The following is a 17,654-nucleotide window of genomic DNA, read 5'->3' as shown; positions in this document are numbered from 1 at the left end:
TCTTTTTTCATTTTTTATTTAAATAAAATAAAATTTAATGTATAAAAATTAAAAAAACCAAGCACAAGATACAAAATACTCATTGCACCCACGAATTTGTTCTTTTTTTTTCAATTCGGCTTCAATAAACTCATTTTTTATAGTAAAGTTTTTGTTGTTTCTCGAGTAAGGAGTCGTTTTTAATCTGAATTTTTAATTTTATTATTATTTTAATTCTTTTTCTGCTCCTACGACATTTAATGTAATATTATATTTTTTTTCTTGTACAAGTATTTTATACTAAATATGGTTCAGTTCAGGTATATTATTAACATAAGTTAGGTGCTTGCATCATACCATAGGTATAAATGTCGGAAATTTCTTAAAATGTTTTTTAGTTTAGTCCGACGTTTGCTGTGGTTACATAAAAGGGTGGGAATTAAATTTTGGATTCTGTGATCATATTATTTTTTTCTTTATTTTATATACGTGATATAAGGATATGATATATAAATTAAGATCTCACAACATCTACATGCATATATTCTTAAGTTTGTCATTTTAAACAGCAAATTTGTTTTGCGATGAATAAATATTTTGTCATATCAAGCACGGCAGTTCAAATCGTTTTGTATAATTTATAATAAAATAAATTTTAATTTTAATGTTAAACGATTTGGCTTAGAAATTTCATAGAACGGAACTATGTAATTCACATTTATAAGTAGCTGTTGAAATAGAAGGCTGCAGCGATTTTTATATTAAGTTCAACTGTAAGTCGCAAGTACAAAAAGTATGTTTTTGTAACCTACTTATGCATTTAAGTAATTGAGTAATCATGAATCATCCGATATATCTATTTCTAAAACCACCTTTTCAGTAATTTGGACTTTATTTAAACAAAAAGAGAAAATTGAGATGCAACGGATGTGAATACCGTAATGAAGAAGAGTACACCAGTTACAATTTAACAGTAGGAACTAGAACCAAGAGACAACGAAGAAAATATAAATAAAAAAATATAGAAAAAAAAATGTTATGACAGAAGGGGCAACTCTAAACTTCGTATTAATAAGAGAGTTGTACTTACCGGTTTACATTCCATAGAGATTAAAGAATATGCGCAGACTTGAGGTAAAGAAGAACAGCTCATTATCCGAAAAATATTCTACTGATTGGTCTACGGGTACCGGTACAAGTGAGCCGATCGGGCTACTTTGAAATACGAATCTGTGTGTTATAATTGGATTACAAAACTAATGTTTCCTGCATGGTGACAAATTCAATATTACTTCCTCCTTAAAACTTACTTCCTATTAGCATGACAGGCAAGTATATCTAAAGCTTAAATTCTAAGTAATCTAAAGCTAAGAAGGAAAGGCAGCTTGCTACGATAAGGCGTACTGCTGGCATTGAACAACGGGGGTCTCAATATTGTAGGTGGCATTTTGACGGAACATTGTTTATTAGGAAAGATGGCTAAGATGCTGGGAATTTCCTCGTCGAATATCTAATTAGAGCTTTCGGGGGAGTCTGTGGGTAATCTTAAAAGTTAATTACATTTTCAAGGGACTTTAATGAATTCAGCGAGGAGAGGTGTGCTTTATGAGTGTTTGCTGATTGGCCTTCTACTGGCGTAGTGCTAGGTGCCAGCGTTGAGGGTGCTACCTGCCCTCTCTAACTAACTAAAAGTTAAATTTCTCGTAGAAGGATGTTTAAAATTGCAATTTCAAATTAATTAAAAGTTCAAGTAAAGCATCTTATAGATTTATTAAACACGAAGAGTAAAAATTGTAAATAAAAAAATTTTTTGTATTTATTTACGTCCAAAGTAAGTTTGGTTATTTATAGGAATTAATAAAAAACGAAAAAATTTTAAATACTTTTCGAGATCTTATATTATCGATATAACGACAACAATGTTGATGATTGTAATGATGATGATGATAACAATAAAAATAACTATTCAATGGTTAAATTGTAGACTTTTGTTAAATAAACTTAAAATAGTCAAGTAAAACTTCAATAAAAACAAGCAAAAAATAAAATATCAAAAATTTTCTTGAATTTCCTTATACGAACAAATAAAATAAAAAGTTGAATTTAATTTTCTTTTTCTTTCTATAATAAATCTATAAGTAAAATTTACAAGTAAAATGAGATAAACAAAATGAAAATGGTATTATAATTATAACAGTTTCAACTAGTAAATGGTACATAATATTAATCCAGGTTGAAAGTGGAATCATTTAAGTTTATAAAACTTCAAGTTAATTTGATAGTATACTTTATTAAGTTTTCAATTGTCTGAGCAGCGTCCTTTTTAAAAAATTGAATTTAAATTGAATAAGTACTTACTTTAAATATCTAACTAAAAATTAGGCGCTCAATGAAATTGTCATACACTTCTTAAGAATGCATAAGTTCCATAAATAACCATTTCATATTATTTTTCAATAATAAAGAATAAATGGTTTATTCGTATTCATTATCGTTTCCATTCATATTTCGTATGGAATAGGTTTAACTTTATAAAATTTAAGCCCATTTATGAATCTCAAACGATCTGAATATAATTAATTCCAAAAATCTAGTATAATGCATAATTAATTTCGAGCCAAAAAACTAAGTGGGTGATTGTAAAACAAAACCTACATTATTATTTAAAAGGGTGTTCCTTAATTTTACATATTTTTTTTTTTTTATAATGTTATTCAATTATCTGTACCACTTTCTTGTTTTAGACAAAAGGAAATTAAAATTTCTTTGAATTGAAATGAACTTTAACTATGCACATAAATACTTAGTGTATTAAATAAATTTAAAGTAATGAATAAGTACTGAAATCATTATTGTAAGTAGGGGTTTATTTATAGAAAGAAAACACAAATCTTTCCCGGAATCAAAATTATAACTAAAGATAAAATTATTCAATTTCGATTTAAAATTCAATTCGAATTCAAAAAATTTAAAAACAAAAGAAATTACAATTTCTTTTTTTTTTTTGAGATTTTAAGATATTAGTACCGTTTTTCTCTTTTAAATAGTTACAGGCTTAAATATAAGTACAAATATTGTTATACACTTGGAAAATATTCGATAGTATAGGTAACTATTATAAGATAAATGTGAAAATGTCCATACGGTCCTTAAAGGGGTTATATAGTAAGAAATGTATTTAAAAAAGAAAAAAAAGATGTAGGTCTAATGATATTTCCTTATTGACTTTCAATTGAAAATTTTCAAATGTATGAGAAAGCAATATGAAGTATTAAATGCAAGGTATACGGACACACACACTTCATATGATATGCAATTAAATTAAATCTTAAAAAAATATTTAGGACAAATTCTTTGATTATTGTTGTAAATTTATTAAAAAATTAAATTGTATTTTTAAATGTTTTAAAAAAGTGAATTGTTTTGGCTTTTCCTTAAGTAAAATATTAAAGTATTTTTTGTCTTAATAGTCAAATTAATTCAAAATAATTCAAAATAATCTCCATTGAGCTATTAACAAAAATTTCAAAATGATAATTTATTTGAATGTCAAACAATAATTATGTATTAAAATTTTGGATTTAAAAAAAAAATAACCTTCAAATAACCTAATCAATTATACGAAAAATATGATTTGTATTTGCAAAATTTTTATGATGAATGTCTTTCAGATCAAATAAAATCAAAAAAAGAAATCGTTAAAATGAATTGAGAAAAAAGTTAAGGCATTAGATTAAAATTTTAAATGGAGTTTTTCTTAATACTTAAATACTTAATTTGTCTAATTAAATATTAAAATTCAATTAAATTCTTTTACATATTTAAATATATTTAATAGTTGTCTACATCCTGAGGCTTTTGTTATTTCATTTTTAATTGAAGCACAATTTCAGTTATAAGTTTGTTATTTAATAACAAGGTGCTTTCGATAATATAGTACATATGCGTATTTCACCAAAAACATGTTCATTTACATATAGTTTGCCTTATTCATATTAATATTAGCTTAATTTTTTAGCACGGCACATGAACAATTAGCGTTCTTGCTTGTATCATAATATTTAATTATATAGTTAATTAATTTATTACACGATTAAAGAAAAACATCATCTGTATCTTAATAAATAATTATTCCAAGCACCAAGTAAAGCTTAATGATCTTTTACATATTCATAATTTTCATATAATTAGTTTCTTTAAAGTTAATTATAGTTGACTGTATAAATAGTTAATTGACCTTTTAATAACTGAGCTGGTATTAATTATGTAATGAGTACAATTTGCTATAGTTTTTCTGTATAAATATGAAATAATTAAATTTTTAATTTAATATATATTTTTGTAGATTTAAACATACTCTAAGGAAGGATGTTCACAAATTGGGGTACATTTTATATTTCTTCCATATTTTAAAAGGGAATTTGTGTAAGCGTAATGCTCACTCAAATTCAAATTTAATTTTAAGTGCATTAATTGTGAAAAATTTTTTTTTGGTACGTTATACTTAAAATGATGAGAAAATATTTGAAAGTAAAATTTGAATTCGAAATTGCCTTAACGTTATCCAAAACTGTTGACTTATGTATGTTAATTTGATTATTTTTCGAACTTTCCGAAATTATCGATGAAAATTCGAAAGTTGTAAATATATAAGTAACTATAAATAAAATAAATTTGAAATTTTGAAATAAATGAAAAACTTTCTTATAAAATAATTGAGTGAAATCATAATTATTTTAATCACCTTGTATATAAGATTAGCTCTCCAATAATAATAATAATTTTAGCAATAGGTTTTATAAACACTAATTTTTTTTTCAAATTTTCTTTTGTATTTTATCTTAAAATATAATTAATAATAATTTATTAGTTCTTTCCCTACAGTTGCAAACATACACAACTACTTATAGTTAAAATGGTGAAGAAGGTAAAGGTTATTATGATTTTTGCTTTTTTTTTTAGTTAAAACTTCGAATTTTAACTAACAATGTACAAACAACACTCATCAACTGAGCGGCATTTTAAAACTATGAACTTGAATTTTGTTTATTATATTTTATAAGTATAAACTCTAATATAAAAGAAGAGAATGAAAACTATAAATTATGAAAAGAAAAAACCTTTTATATTGAATTTTAACCAGAAAGTACCTGTTACCTTAAATAACAGTATAACAACAAAGAAAAGGCAGTCAAATTAAAAACTTTTTTTTTTAGCGCAAATTTAAATTTTATTCGTGGAAGAAGACAAAAACAAAACATTTTCCATTTAATGAGCATTTTAAAAGTTTAAAGACCACACGGAGTTGTTTTTTTAAAGTTTTTTTTTTCTCTTTGCAATTTTAAGTTCCACTATAACTACGTACTAGGTGTCCGAAGTTTGATTATATAAACAGTTCTTGGAATATAGAAATTACTTAGATTAACAAAAATATCTAGGGATTTTTTTTTTTGGTTCTTATTCCATCTCAAGCAGACCCTTTCCAAAGAAGATATCAAAGTAGCAAAGTCTCCCCTTTTCAAAAATTTTCATTTAAGTATGACTTAAAATAGATAAAGCAATCTAAAAAAATTTTCTTTTATATTCAAGTATTAATGACTTGACCCGATGACCTAAGGTCTTCGCTTTATAATCACGTTTTTCAACAGATTATTGGCATGTGAGTAAGAATTTTATGACCGTAATTAAGAGGTAAGGAAAAATATTTTACATAATACATAAAAAGTGCAACTTACTAATACTTAATCTTTCGTAAAATTGTATCGATTTTTTTCAGTCAGTCTTTGATCTCGATGATGCAAAATAGCACCGTTCATCAATACCGCCAAAACTATAAGGAAAAATGTAAGAAATGGAAAAGTTTTTGAAAAGCAAATTTTCGAAGCTGAATAAGTCGAGAAAAAGCACAAAAAATTTTAAGTTTTGTTTATTCAATCCATTCCGTTGGTATTTTTGAAATAAAATATCACTGTGTCTCTCGAACACCCTGTATGATAAAAGAGGAATAATTTTTAAAATTTAAAATTTTAGAATTAGAGATGGTTTTTGTATACTAAGAGGAAAACAAAAAAAATTAAAAATCACTAGTTAGTTTGCAATAAGAAAGTAAAATACCAAAAAAAAAAAACATAAAAAAAGTTCAAGCGTTTTTTCCTTTTGCAATATCGTAAAGGTCAGGAATATTTAGTTTTCATCTTTTCCTACTGAGTAAATTGGCATTCTCTTACAAAAAAAATATATGTATATGTATATAAAATTTCATAGTTTTAACTATGATTACATTTTTACTTAATAAGTAAGTTACAAAGTAACGAATAGTAAAAGCAAAACTAGAAAAATTAGTTAGGGAAATTATTGTGAAAGATTATGAAGAAATCTAAAGTAGGTACACATGTAGTATGTACGTGTATATTTGCATGTATTATACTGTAAAGATATTAAAAAGTAATGAAAATTTGAACTTTGAAATTTCTCGTAAGTAATTGGAAATATTCTACTTAATATTTACTAAGTATAATACTATTACTTTTAATAAGTATGGTACTTTAGTTTTGTAAAGAGAATCGTGGAATTAGAAAAATGTATAATATTTTTGATATTCTTGCAAATTTAAATTTTCCATGATAATTTCCCAGATAATTTAAATTTTTTTTGTAAATGCGAGTACTTCATATTAAAATTGATTGGAAACTATAAAATTAGATTATCTTTAGATATCTATCTAATTCTAAGTAGTACTTTATTCTAATTAGTTTTGGAGAAAAGTAAATTTTGTGATGGTAAGTGTACAAAAATAATACTTATCGTAAATTTATGATTTTATCGAGAGAAGAGCATTCTTAAAAAAAATACTATACAAGCATGTAATTGGTTTATTAATTCGGAATTACTTACGGTAAAAAAGAAAATGTAAAATTCGATACAGGCAATAAATTTTAATATTTTTTCGGATTTACATGTATATTTGAAATGCATGTTGAGTGAAAATTAATAGAAATTGATTTTAATTTAAGAACTGATTTTAAACGAATCGTTTAATCATTGTACCAAAAATTTTTATAAAACTTTTTAATTAAAAAGAATTTGTTCGAATACTGTTAATTCTTTACCTGAAATCCAGCTGAAAAACTTTCAAAATTTGGTGTAAAGAACTTTTCTTTTCTGAATAAAAGACAGAAGTTCCGAAATTTTTATCCGAACACTAAAAATTATTAGTTTAATTTGATATTTTTTTTATATTTCAAAAATTTATATTGGAATTTTGAAAATTATCCGAAATTGTAATTTCAGAAATAAACTTATGTTAAATTATGTGTTCTATTTCAGCAAAATTTCGAAAGTAACTCAAGAGCCTTACTTATTCTTTTTCGAAATGTAATTGTTTTTAAGACTCAACTCCAACACAAGTCTATCATTCACTTTTTCCAGCACAATTTTATTACTTCCAGTTTAGTTGTTCGTATTTCTATACATGCATATCGTAAAAAGTTATAATTTATTTTATTATACAAAAAGATATATGTTTAATTTACGATATTATAATAATTTTCTATTGCAAAAAACTTACCCTGTAATTTCTTTTCAGTTTCCCAAAATTTTTGTAATTCCGTAAAATATTTATCTAATATAAAGACTTTAGATAGTCCTAAAGTAGCCATTATTTTATTTAATGTAAAAACATATCAAGTTTCTATTTATAAATTTTAAGTTTTAAAATTAAAAGAATTTATCTTTTAAATTTTAAGAAAAACATCTTAGTACTTAAACAATAAAAATAAAAATCTGGATTTACTTTCCAGAGCTTTTATTCCTTTATAATTTTATTTTATTATAAATTTTTTTTTAATATGGAAAATTTTCAAATAAATAAAAACAATTTATGCATTGTTTGTACAAGAAATACTGTAGACCGCCATTAGTCTAAATAAATACATAAATTCAAAATAAAATAGAATTTCAAATTTTGACATTCAACCACAAATTATATATTTTTCTTTACTTTTAAATTCTCAAAAAAAACTTATTAACAATAAAATTTTTTCAATTCACAAACACATTTACAATCTCATTTCTATAAGATTTTCTTTATTTGTTATAAAAATTTTAAGGTTACGTTTGTGCAAGACATTAATTTTGAACGGAGCGTTATTCTTTTAATGTTAAAGAAAACAACAAAAATAAAAACCGTCACTGATTTTATTACTTTTTTTTCGAAAACAATTAATTTTTATTTTAATAGTAATGTAATAAATTTATTTATATATATATATATATATATTTTAAATATTTAAATCATATTTTTTTTGTTTAAATATTTTAATTACAAAAAATTAATGGAAAAATTGAAATTAATAAACCACAAATACAAAAAAAAAAATATGGCCGACGGCAATTTAATAATTTTATTACAAGTTAACACGACTAAAGTTCTCAATAGACTGATTGACCGTAAAGTAATTCAAAATAGAAATTCTCAGAGAGAATTAAGTTGCACACAAAGAATTAAGTTGAGTTTGGCGAGTTTTATGACTGTAATGTAACATTGAGTTGAGTTGATGAGAAATGCATAGTGCATAATCAAAGCATACGATGAACCTGTTCCTTTAAAAAAACTTTACTTTTGATTCTTGTTTTCTTAAAGAATATAGATACAGTTGAATTTAATATGAAAATAAATATTACGGCTTAGCCACAAAAAAATGTATTTTTTAAGCCGTGTAAAATACTTGTAGCAGTTGTAGCTTGTATTTACTACCTTGTAGTCATAGTTAATTTTCTTTTAGAATACAAGTTGAATTTTGAAAGAGGATTAGAGGTGAGAACTGAGGTAAGTTGAGTTTATTTTATCAAAATATAAATTTGGACTTTGAAGTTGAATTTTTAAATTAATATTTGCTGTTATAAGGGCAGTGTTACCATAATTAACTATAAAAATTGTTGTAATTTTTAAAGCGTTGCATATTATTTTATTAGCTCGTGAATGTGATCACCTTGTGTTGTATTTTGCCGTGTTAATTAGTAAAATTTAGCTTGTTGAAATTATTATCTTTTATTTTTTAGTTTTACAATTTAAGTATTATAAGATAAATTAAATATTTTCTTTAAGATATAACAATTTTTATAGATTTTTGTAGTTATTTTATATTAACATCTTAAAAATCAGAGTTGGTTTTAGAAATATTTGCAAAATTAGTCTTAGAAAATTAATCCACAATAATAAAGATAGTTAAAGATATGGAATAGGAATATTAAATGCAGTATGGCTGGCAATGATATTTTATTTTTATTTTAACGTTAGAAGAAATATTTCTCTTTCCTCTTGTACTTGTACTTAGCATAAGTATGCAACAAGTTTCATTCTCATAAAATCCAATCTTTCAAAAAATTGTACTATACTACTGCAGTAGCACAGTGGTACAGTAATAAATTGTAATCTTCTCAAAATTTAATATTTGAGAGAAAATTTCATTTCAATAGTAAGAAAACAATTTTATTTACCTGTTGCTTAAAGTTTTTTTTTGTTGCATTTACTTATTATAAAAATCCTCTCTTTACATACAAAAAAATGCACTTTATAAACTTAAATGAGAAAAGATACGAATTAGATTATTGAATTGGAGAATTTCTCTCTCAAATCAATAATCTAATAACAAATTCAAAATAGAATTTTATTTAAAAGAAATTTGAGCAGTAGTATAGTAAGTAGAGTGTTATTTCTCAAATTTAATATTATTGTTGTCTCATTTTTTCATTATTTTCGATTGGAATGACATTTGTGTGTGTTTCTCATGTACATTTTTCAAAAAGAATAATCCGGATCCGGATGTATCCAATACATATTTGATTTGAATTTGAATTTTTGTTTATAAGAAAAAGAGAAAAACAAAAAAAAAAGTACAGGTAAAAAAATATAGGTACACAGGTAACAAAAAAAGAAAAATATGAAAATAAAAATAAAATTAAAATGAATCAATACTATAGAATGGAGAGAATTTTTTTATTTCTGTTTTTTTTTCTCTTTTAATTGTTTTTATTTTATTGTTACTTCGGATCGGTTGGAGTTTTGAAAGCAAACAAGAAAAAAAATATTATTCGTATTTTTGTGTAAGAAAATAAAAAAAAAATAAGAAAATAAAATTAAAGAAAAAGAAAGAGATAAAAATAAGGATGGAATAAATAAGAGGGCAAAAAAAAAACAAATGAAAACAAAGAAGTTTTTCTAGGAAAAATTTATTTCGTAAATATGAATTTCAAATTAGTTTCGTTCTTATTTGACAAATGTGAAATTATGGAACCTTTATTGAAAATTTTATTTTACGTAGATGAGAATTTTATATTATGTATGTAAGTACGATAAATCGTAATTAAATAATACTATCTTCGTAATAACGTATAAATAATAGATAATTTGAAAAAGGTGGTTGTCAAATAGTATAAATCCAAAGATTTCTAAATTCTACTGTAATTTATTTGAAGATTTATAAGAATTCTATAGTTAAAAAGTGATGGACTCCAAGTTGTTTGGGTTATAATCGTTCAATTTGTTTGGCACAATTTTAATATTTTATTTTTCACATTTTCTACGTTTATAATCAACACACACATAAATATACGCTTAATCATTTAAAATAGTGTCAAAAGAGCAAATTCAATAGGTTTAATAAAAAATGAATCTGCTTTACTGAAATTTGCTAATTGAAAACATTTTATTTTCAATTTATATTTTAAGAAAAATATTATATAGTCAGTTATATTGCATGTGTTTTTAATCAAGATTTAAAAAAAAAATTTATTTTGATTTGTATTTAAATGTGTATGCGTGTGGACGCAATATTTTGAAGAACATAATATTTTTGTTCAAATTTGGCTTTCTTGTTTGATCATGTAGAAATAAAAGTGAATGATTTTTATAACAAGTCAGTAATAATATGTTTTTGATAATAAAATTTAATAATACGAAGCCGGGCTGGTATACATTCAATAATGATGTTTAAATTTTGGATAAAACTTTTAGGATTCAATGTTGAATTGATAAAATCGAAAATTTGTAATTTAATTGTTTAAAACAATAAATTTCCATTAGAAATTTGAAATTCACTACTTATTTTCGTATTAATTGAGAAAACTCGACTCATTATACTTTCTCATTTCATTTTAGGAGCAATAAAACTGCTGCTCCGAAATGTTATTAAAATATTATAGCTTTGCTTTAAATATTTGAATGAAAAATGAAATTATGATGTGCTCTTGCATATACTCACAATAATGCTTACAAGACTACGAGAACCAAATTATTCTATAATTGCATTTTTAAGAGTAGCTTTCTACCATTCTCAGAAAGCGGCGATGTGTATCACGCTGAATGCATATATATAAAACTTACATTTCAAATTCAAAAATATAGTAGAGTAAATTGTTGAGAGAATAATATAAATGAGAAAAACAAGAAAACGAAAAATTGAAAAAACAAAAAATTTCCAAATAGTCTCGCTTAGTTGTTTTGTACAGAGCTTGTTCATTGTTATATAGATTGGTTTATATGGCTAAGTAGTTAAGTATATCTTAAGATAATTCTTCTAAATTTCAATCAAATATAATGAAAATATTATGAGAATAATTGATTTGAATTTGAATTTTTGTTTATAAGAAAAAGAGAAAAACAAAAAAAAAAGTACAGGTAAAAAAATATAGGTACATCTTAAGATATAGGTATATCTTAAGATAATTCTTCTAAATTTCAATCAAATATAATGAAAAACTAAACAGAATAAAAAATAATATAAGAAAGAGCAAAACATGAGAAACAACAAAAACAAAAACTCTTTTTAAAAATTTTTAACTGGCTTTTTTCACTCTTTTATTTTATTTTCATTTTGGTATTTAAGCTGTCTGCAAACCTATTTATGATCTGCCCATTTATTTTCGGTTTCTTTATTAATATATTATAGTTTTGATATTATTTTCTTCTTTTAAAATAATATTCGCTAAGTTCATAATATTAGAGTTGCATTGGAGTACCACGAACAGCAGCCAAAGAAATAAATATCCGACTTTATTAAATTTTTTTTTTTGCCATTTAAATTTTATTTTTTTTATACTTTGTTCTTTATTGTATTGTATACAAAAAGTTAAAAAATTATTTCTCTCTAAAAATGAATTTTTCGTTGATGCTGCTCCTGCTGTTGCTGCTGTTTCAGCCGCTGCTGCTGCCATTATAAATTTCGTTTATGTTATTATTGTTTGCTTGAATATTATTAAATTTTATTCTATTATTTTTAGTATAGTGAGTCTTTTAAAGATAAATATGTGGAATGAGAAATATATGAGACAATCGGATTCGTATTTACATATGTTTTCATATATACATGTATATACATACGTATATTTTTAAATTTTATTTTGTATTGTAATGGCTATTTAAAGTTATGAGTTCAAATGTAATAACTAATAAGAAAATGTACAATAATATATTAGGTAAAAGAACAACAAATTGAAGATTACAGAATTGGTATTTTTTTTGCGATACCGAAATTTTTCATGGCCACACTGAATTCCAAGTACTCAATGACTATTGCAGTTTTGGGAGTTTGAGGATTTTCGAATTTCGACAATGATTGAAGCAGAAATTATTCGGCAACATAATTTATGAAGTTCCGATCATGTACTCATAAAAAATTATCAAATAAAATATTCAATATTAAATCTGATCTACTATTTTTTGCAGCACTAATCCCAAATGATCGATAACTAATCTTATGACTCATAAAATTTAGTGAATTTTTTTATATGAAACTCGATTTGACAGATAATTATTCTGCAATTTACTCAATTGAAAAGTAATCTGTCCTAATAGTTAATAATCTATCCTTGAATTTCTCTAATTAACTATTAGGATAGATTTCAAGGGATGGACAACAACAAATAGACCGAATCACTGCAGCCAGGAAGTTTTATAATGAAATGTGATTGAACTTACTAATGTACTAAAACTATACCGTTTATTTACTCCGAAAAAAAATAATAATTATTAAAAACTAATATAATTATACATATGTACATGAAGAATAAATTCGCTCATTATGAGAGTAAGAAAATATGAGAGCATTATTAATTCTGGTTGTTTTTTTCGTATGCAAATATTTTTTTGTGGTGAATTTAATTTGTAACTATTTAATAAAAAAAATTTAATCTAATTCTTTAAAAACTTGATTTTATAATCTTTTGTTCTTATTGAATTTTTTTACCATTATACTACTTGTATAACAATTTTCAGTGACAAATTTTTATAGCTTATAAAGGAGAGAATCCGTATAATCGAAACATTAAAATTTCGAAGTAGGTATACGATATTCTTTTGTGTATAGAACACGAGTGTATCTGGCTACAATATTGTGTAAAATAAATTAATCTTATTTTAATTCTACCAATTCTACTCATAATAATCAATCATTACTCCGAATTCGGAAAATTTATAAATGCGAAGCCAAAATTTGGTATTCGTTATAATTTAAGTAAAAGTTGCAAAACAATACATAACAAAAACTTTTATAAATTTTTAAATTATTTATTTATTAAATTTAATTGTACTCAATTTAATTATAATTTTCACTCTCGAATACTATACTACTCACATATATATACAAGAATTTTGAATAAATTTTTTTATTTAGTGCAACAAATAAAATTAGTAGGTACCTGTGTTAAAAAAATTCTGATGATTTAGTTGATTTGCTTTATTTATCTATATATACACGAACTACATACATATTACAAACGAAAACGAGTAAAATATACAATAAGAACACGTATATATGTATGTCAGTACGTACGGACGTGAATAAAACGTAAAATATGGGTGCAACTATAATTTCCATTTTTAATTCTTTTATTTTCTTTCCTTTTTTTTTCTCCTCAAAAATTTATATTACAAAAATTGTTGTTTATTAGTGATATTGTTGTTGTTTTTCCTTCATTCGAATTTTTATATTATTATACTCCGTCTGCATTCTGATGTGTGCATTTTTCATGCAAGTGCGTCTGACATTTTATGCATTTGGATATTAAAATATAGAATTTAATAATAAAAAGTACTTTGCTTGAGTCTTTCAAAATAATATTCGTTTCCTTCAAAAAATTTCTTTAAGCTATATTTTTTTCCAAATTTATGTTTGAAATATAAATTTATTTTTTCATATATACATACATATATAGTGTATATATGTAAAAATGTATGTAATTTTGAGGAAGAGGTGTGTACGTAAATAATAATGAATTCATTTTACAATGTGATATAATCATAATCATTATCATCATCAATATCATTATCAATATTATTATATAGATTTTGTGTATAGAAAAGAAGATACATGACTGTAAGAGTTAGTGTTTGTGGTGTATACCAAATGAAAATAAAAGTCAAATGCGAAAAGGAGAAAATTATTATACACATTATTATGAAAAAATGAAAGAAAGAGATAGAGAAAATAATTGTTTCAACATTAGAAAATTCAAATATTTGATTCTGCAAAATACTTGTGGATATATTGGTGTATAAGGATAGAAAGATGCGATCATTTCTGATGATCTTCAACTATTTTATTGATTTGGTTTCGGTTATTTAAGAAAATAAAAGTTTTAATTTTTTTTTTTTTGTATTTTCCATATTATATTTTCTTTTTATTGCAACATTGTTGTACATAGTCCATTTTGTTGAAGAAATTGTATAAAATTTTCGCGATAGATTTTGAAATAAATTTTCTTTATATATCATATATATATTTACATGTGAAGTGGAAATGCATAAGAAAAATAAATGATTTTAAAAATAGATAGAGGGACAACAAAATTAAAATTAATTGAATTTTTAATTTTAAAATTTAAAAATTGTGCATTTAAATGCAGCAAATAATTGTAATTTTATGAAAGTTAAAGCATAGCACCATCACATAGTATTCCTGTTTAAGAAATCGTGTTTTCTCATAAAATCTTTCTAAACATTTTGACTTCCTGTGTGGTTGTGACATGAATATTAAAATTCAAGGATTATAAGTACGCGTAATCCCAAATCGAATTAAGTGGATATATGAATTTTCTTATATGAAGCAGCAAGCTGAAAATCAAACAATTTTTACTGAACTTAAGTCTATATTTAAATAGCTGCTTCATTGTTTTATTTGCATATTTAAATTGAAAAAAAAAAATAAACAGTAAAATTAAATTTGTATAAGGTGGTTTTTATAAGAAAAAAATTTTTAATTGCCATTTTTAATATTGGGGAACACTTAACAAGTGAATTGAATTAATTATGCATAAAAAATATTTAATTCAAAGTCCTAATAGGTATTTAGGCAACACTATAAAACGAAAATTAAAAAAATATAACAAGAATATTACATAAAATTTCAATTTTACGATATTAGTATTTACGATAAAACACAAATCCATTCCTATTCATTTTCGTTCTTTTCCTTCTTTTATTTCAATTGCTTAAATTTAAGAGTTTCTCCCAATAATATGCAATATTTGCATATTATTTAAATATTTTAATTTTTTCTTTACACTTTTTAAATTTTTCATATAAGTTGCATAAGTTTGGGAATTGTAGAATTTTTGGAATTTTTCGATTTAGAAAACAATTTTATATTTTTGTAGGATAATTTTTCCATGCAAAAGTTACTAAATTTTTAATAAAAAATTAATTTTTTTGAAAATGTGTTGATTAAATTGTGTTTGTTTATTAATTTTTAATTTATTAATGCAGATTATATGTAAATTATTAGAGCAGTGAAAAGGTTATGAGGATTAATAAAATATAAAATTGATTTTTGGCAACAGCACCATAACGCATGATAAATAATTCTCAGGATCTTATACTATTCTAATGTAGTTGGGTTGAACTCTTACAAGAAACATTAACATGAGGAAAAATCAAAGTGTTCAGTTAAAGTTAGGTAAAGTTTTTTTAAGACTGCATATTGTGTTAGGGTTTTTTCTACAAATAATACATATTTTTTAAGTGGAATGTGGGAATCAAAAGCTTTAACAATTAGAATTTCATGAGTTTGCATTAAATTTTATATGCAATATGTGAGTTAATTACAATTATTTCTGTAATATAAAACTTTGGCCATTTTATAATATTTTTAAAAATAATTCCTCTTCAGTGAAAATTCTATTTTTCGGATTAAATTTTCCCTTGTTTTGTATAATAATAATTTTGTGTTTGTTTTTAATTTTCATTGAATATTTATATTACGTACAGCAAAATAGGCAGAATATTAAAATTCTCTATGTGTGTGTAGGCCCACGTACACGTTTAAGTGAATAATAAATGAGTTAAAGAAATTAAAAAAGACAAAAACACAATCTTATAGAATTTAATGTCTCGTTTTTTAAAAAAAATTCATTCAAATTAATTATTTAACTCGCTCATTGATTCATTATAAATTTTTTTCTTCAATATTATAGGAGAAAATAGAAGAAGAATTTTGTATTAAAAGTCATTGATGTTTCTCTATAACTATAACAATGATAAAAGTATTTTATATATTGTTTCGAGTACCTATATAGGTAAACAAATTATTATGAGTTTAAGTGTTAATCATTTGAAATATATTAAGTAATTCTGTTGGATAATTAATTATTTGAAATCCGTTTATAATAGCCCGTTTAGTGACCTATATTAATGTTCATAAAGAAATGCTGCTAATCTTGATTGTTCATAAACATTGCTAAATTTCGCAATATAACGAAATTACAATGAGTAGTACATATAAATCATATGCTTTGATTTTATAGAATAGTTAGAAAATTGTTGAAATGATTCATAATTGAACAAAATTATAGATATATGAGATTTAAATCTTAAATTGCTATTGATTGAAGCTATGATGGTTTGGTACAGAATTTTATGTACTATTTATTATCAATAGTTATTAAGGGCATATAATTAATTCTAAATAAATTTTAATATTTCTCATATCACCTAGGCAAGTTTATTATGCAGTTAACGATTATAAATAAAGGGATAGTTTAGGATTTTTTTTAGTAAAGAAACTCATTAATATTATGCACTTGTATTCATATTTACAAGACGAGGAAGCTTTTAAATCTTAGGCGTCTTCTTCCCTTCAATTCTACTGAATAATATGCATAAATATTAAATTAATTATTTTTCTTCTTTTAATTTACGTTATTTTTTTTACAATTTTTACTAACATGATCTCCGGACTCTTGCATATTTTAATGTACAGGGTTGTACTTAAATTGAAATCCCGGAGCAAAATGAATTTGGAAATGAAGAGGAGAAATTTTTTTTCGTCTTCCTTCTCGTATTTTCTCGAAAAGTTTTAAACAATATTTGGTGGTATAAAAGGGTAGCATAGTTTGAAGCAAGAGCTTTAAGTAAATTATGAGTAATAAATGGTTAAAAATTTTCTATAATCTTGACTTTGAATTTGAATATTTCAAAAGCTAAAAAACTATTTGAAACCGAAATAAGTTAATCTTTGCGGCTTTCTCTTTAGTATTTTGCGTGTTATAAGAAAAAATGCAAAAAACTAACTTTGAAGCTTCATTACTCAAGAAGGAGTATAAAAAAATTATTTATCTGCCACACTGCTTTTGGACTATACTATGCACCCTTAGACACTGTACATAATATATTCTAGTGATAT

General features: G+C 23.8%; 1 protein-coding gene across 3 annotated transcripts in view; it reads right to left on the bottom strand.

Moving 5' to 3' along the window:
* Positions 1 to 17,654, bottom strand: part of LOC129618527 (unconventional myosin-Ia) — a 101,766-nt gene that overhangs the window by 72,184 nt on the left and 11,928 nt on the right. For 2 of the 3 annotated variants that reach the window (XM_055533321.1, XM_055533323.1), the window contains exon 1: positions 7,547 to 7,637. The exons of the other annotated variant lie outside the window; for it this stretch is intronic. In XM_055533321.1, the coding sequence (XP_055389296.1) occupies positions 7,547 to 7,637 (91 nt within the window). Of the gene's footprint in view, positions 1 to 7,546; positions 7,638 to 17,654 lie in introns of those variants that run through there. 3 annotated transcript variants of the gene reach the window in all.

This window comes from Condylostylus longicornis, unplaced genomic scaffold (genome assembly GCF_029603195.1).
Source record: "Condylostylus longicornis isolate FDR11 unplaced genomic scaffold, ASM2960319v2 ptg000009l, whole genome shotgun sequence".
Classification (NCBI taxonomy): Eukaryota; Metazoa; Arthropoda; class Insecta; order Diptera; family Dolichopodidae; genus Condylostylus; species Condylostylus longicornis.
Note: the sequence above shows the minus strand (reverse complement) of the source record. Positions and strands in the feature narration are given on the sequence as shown.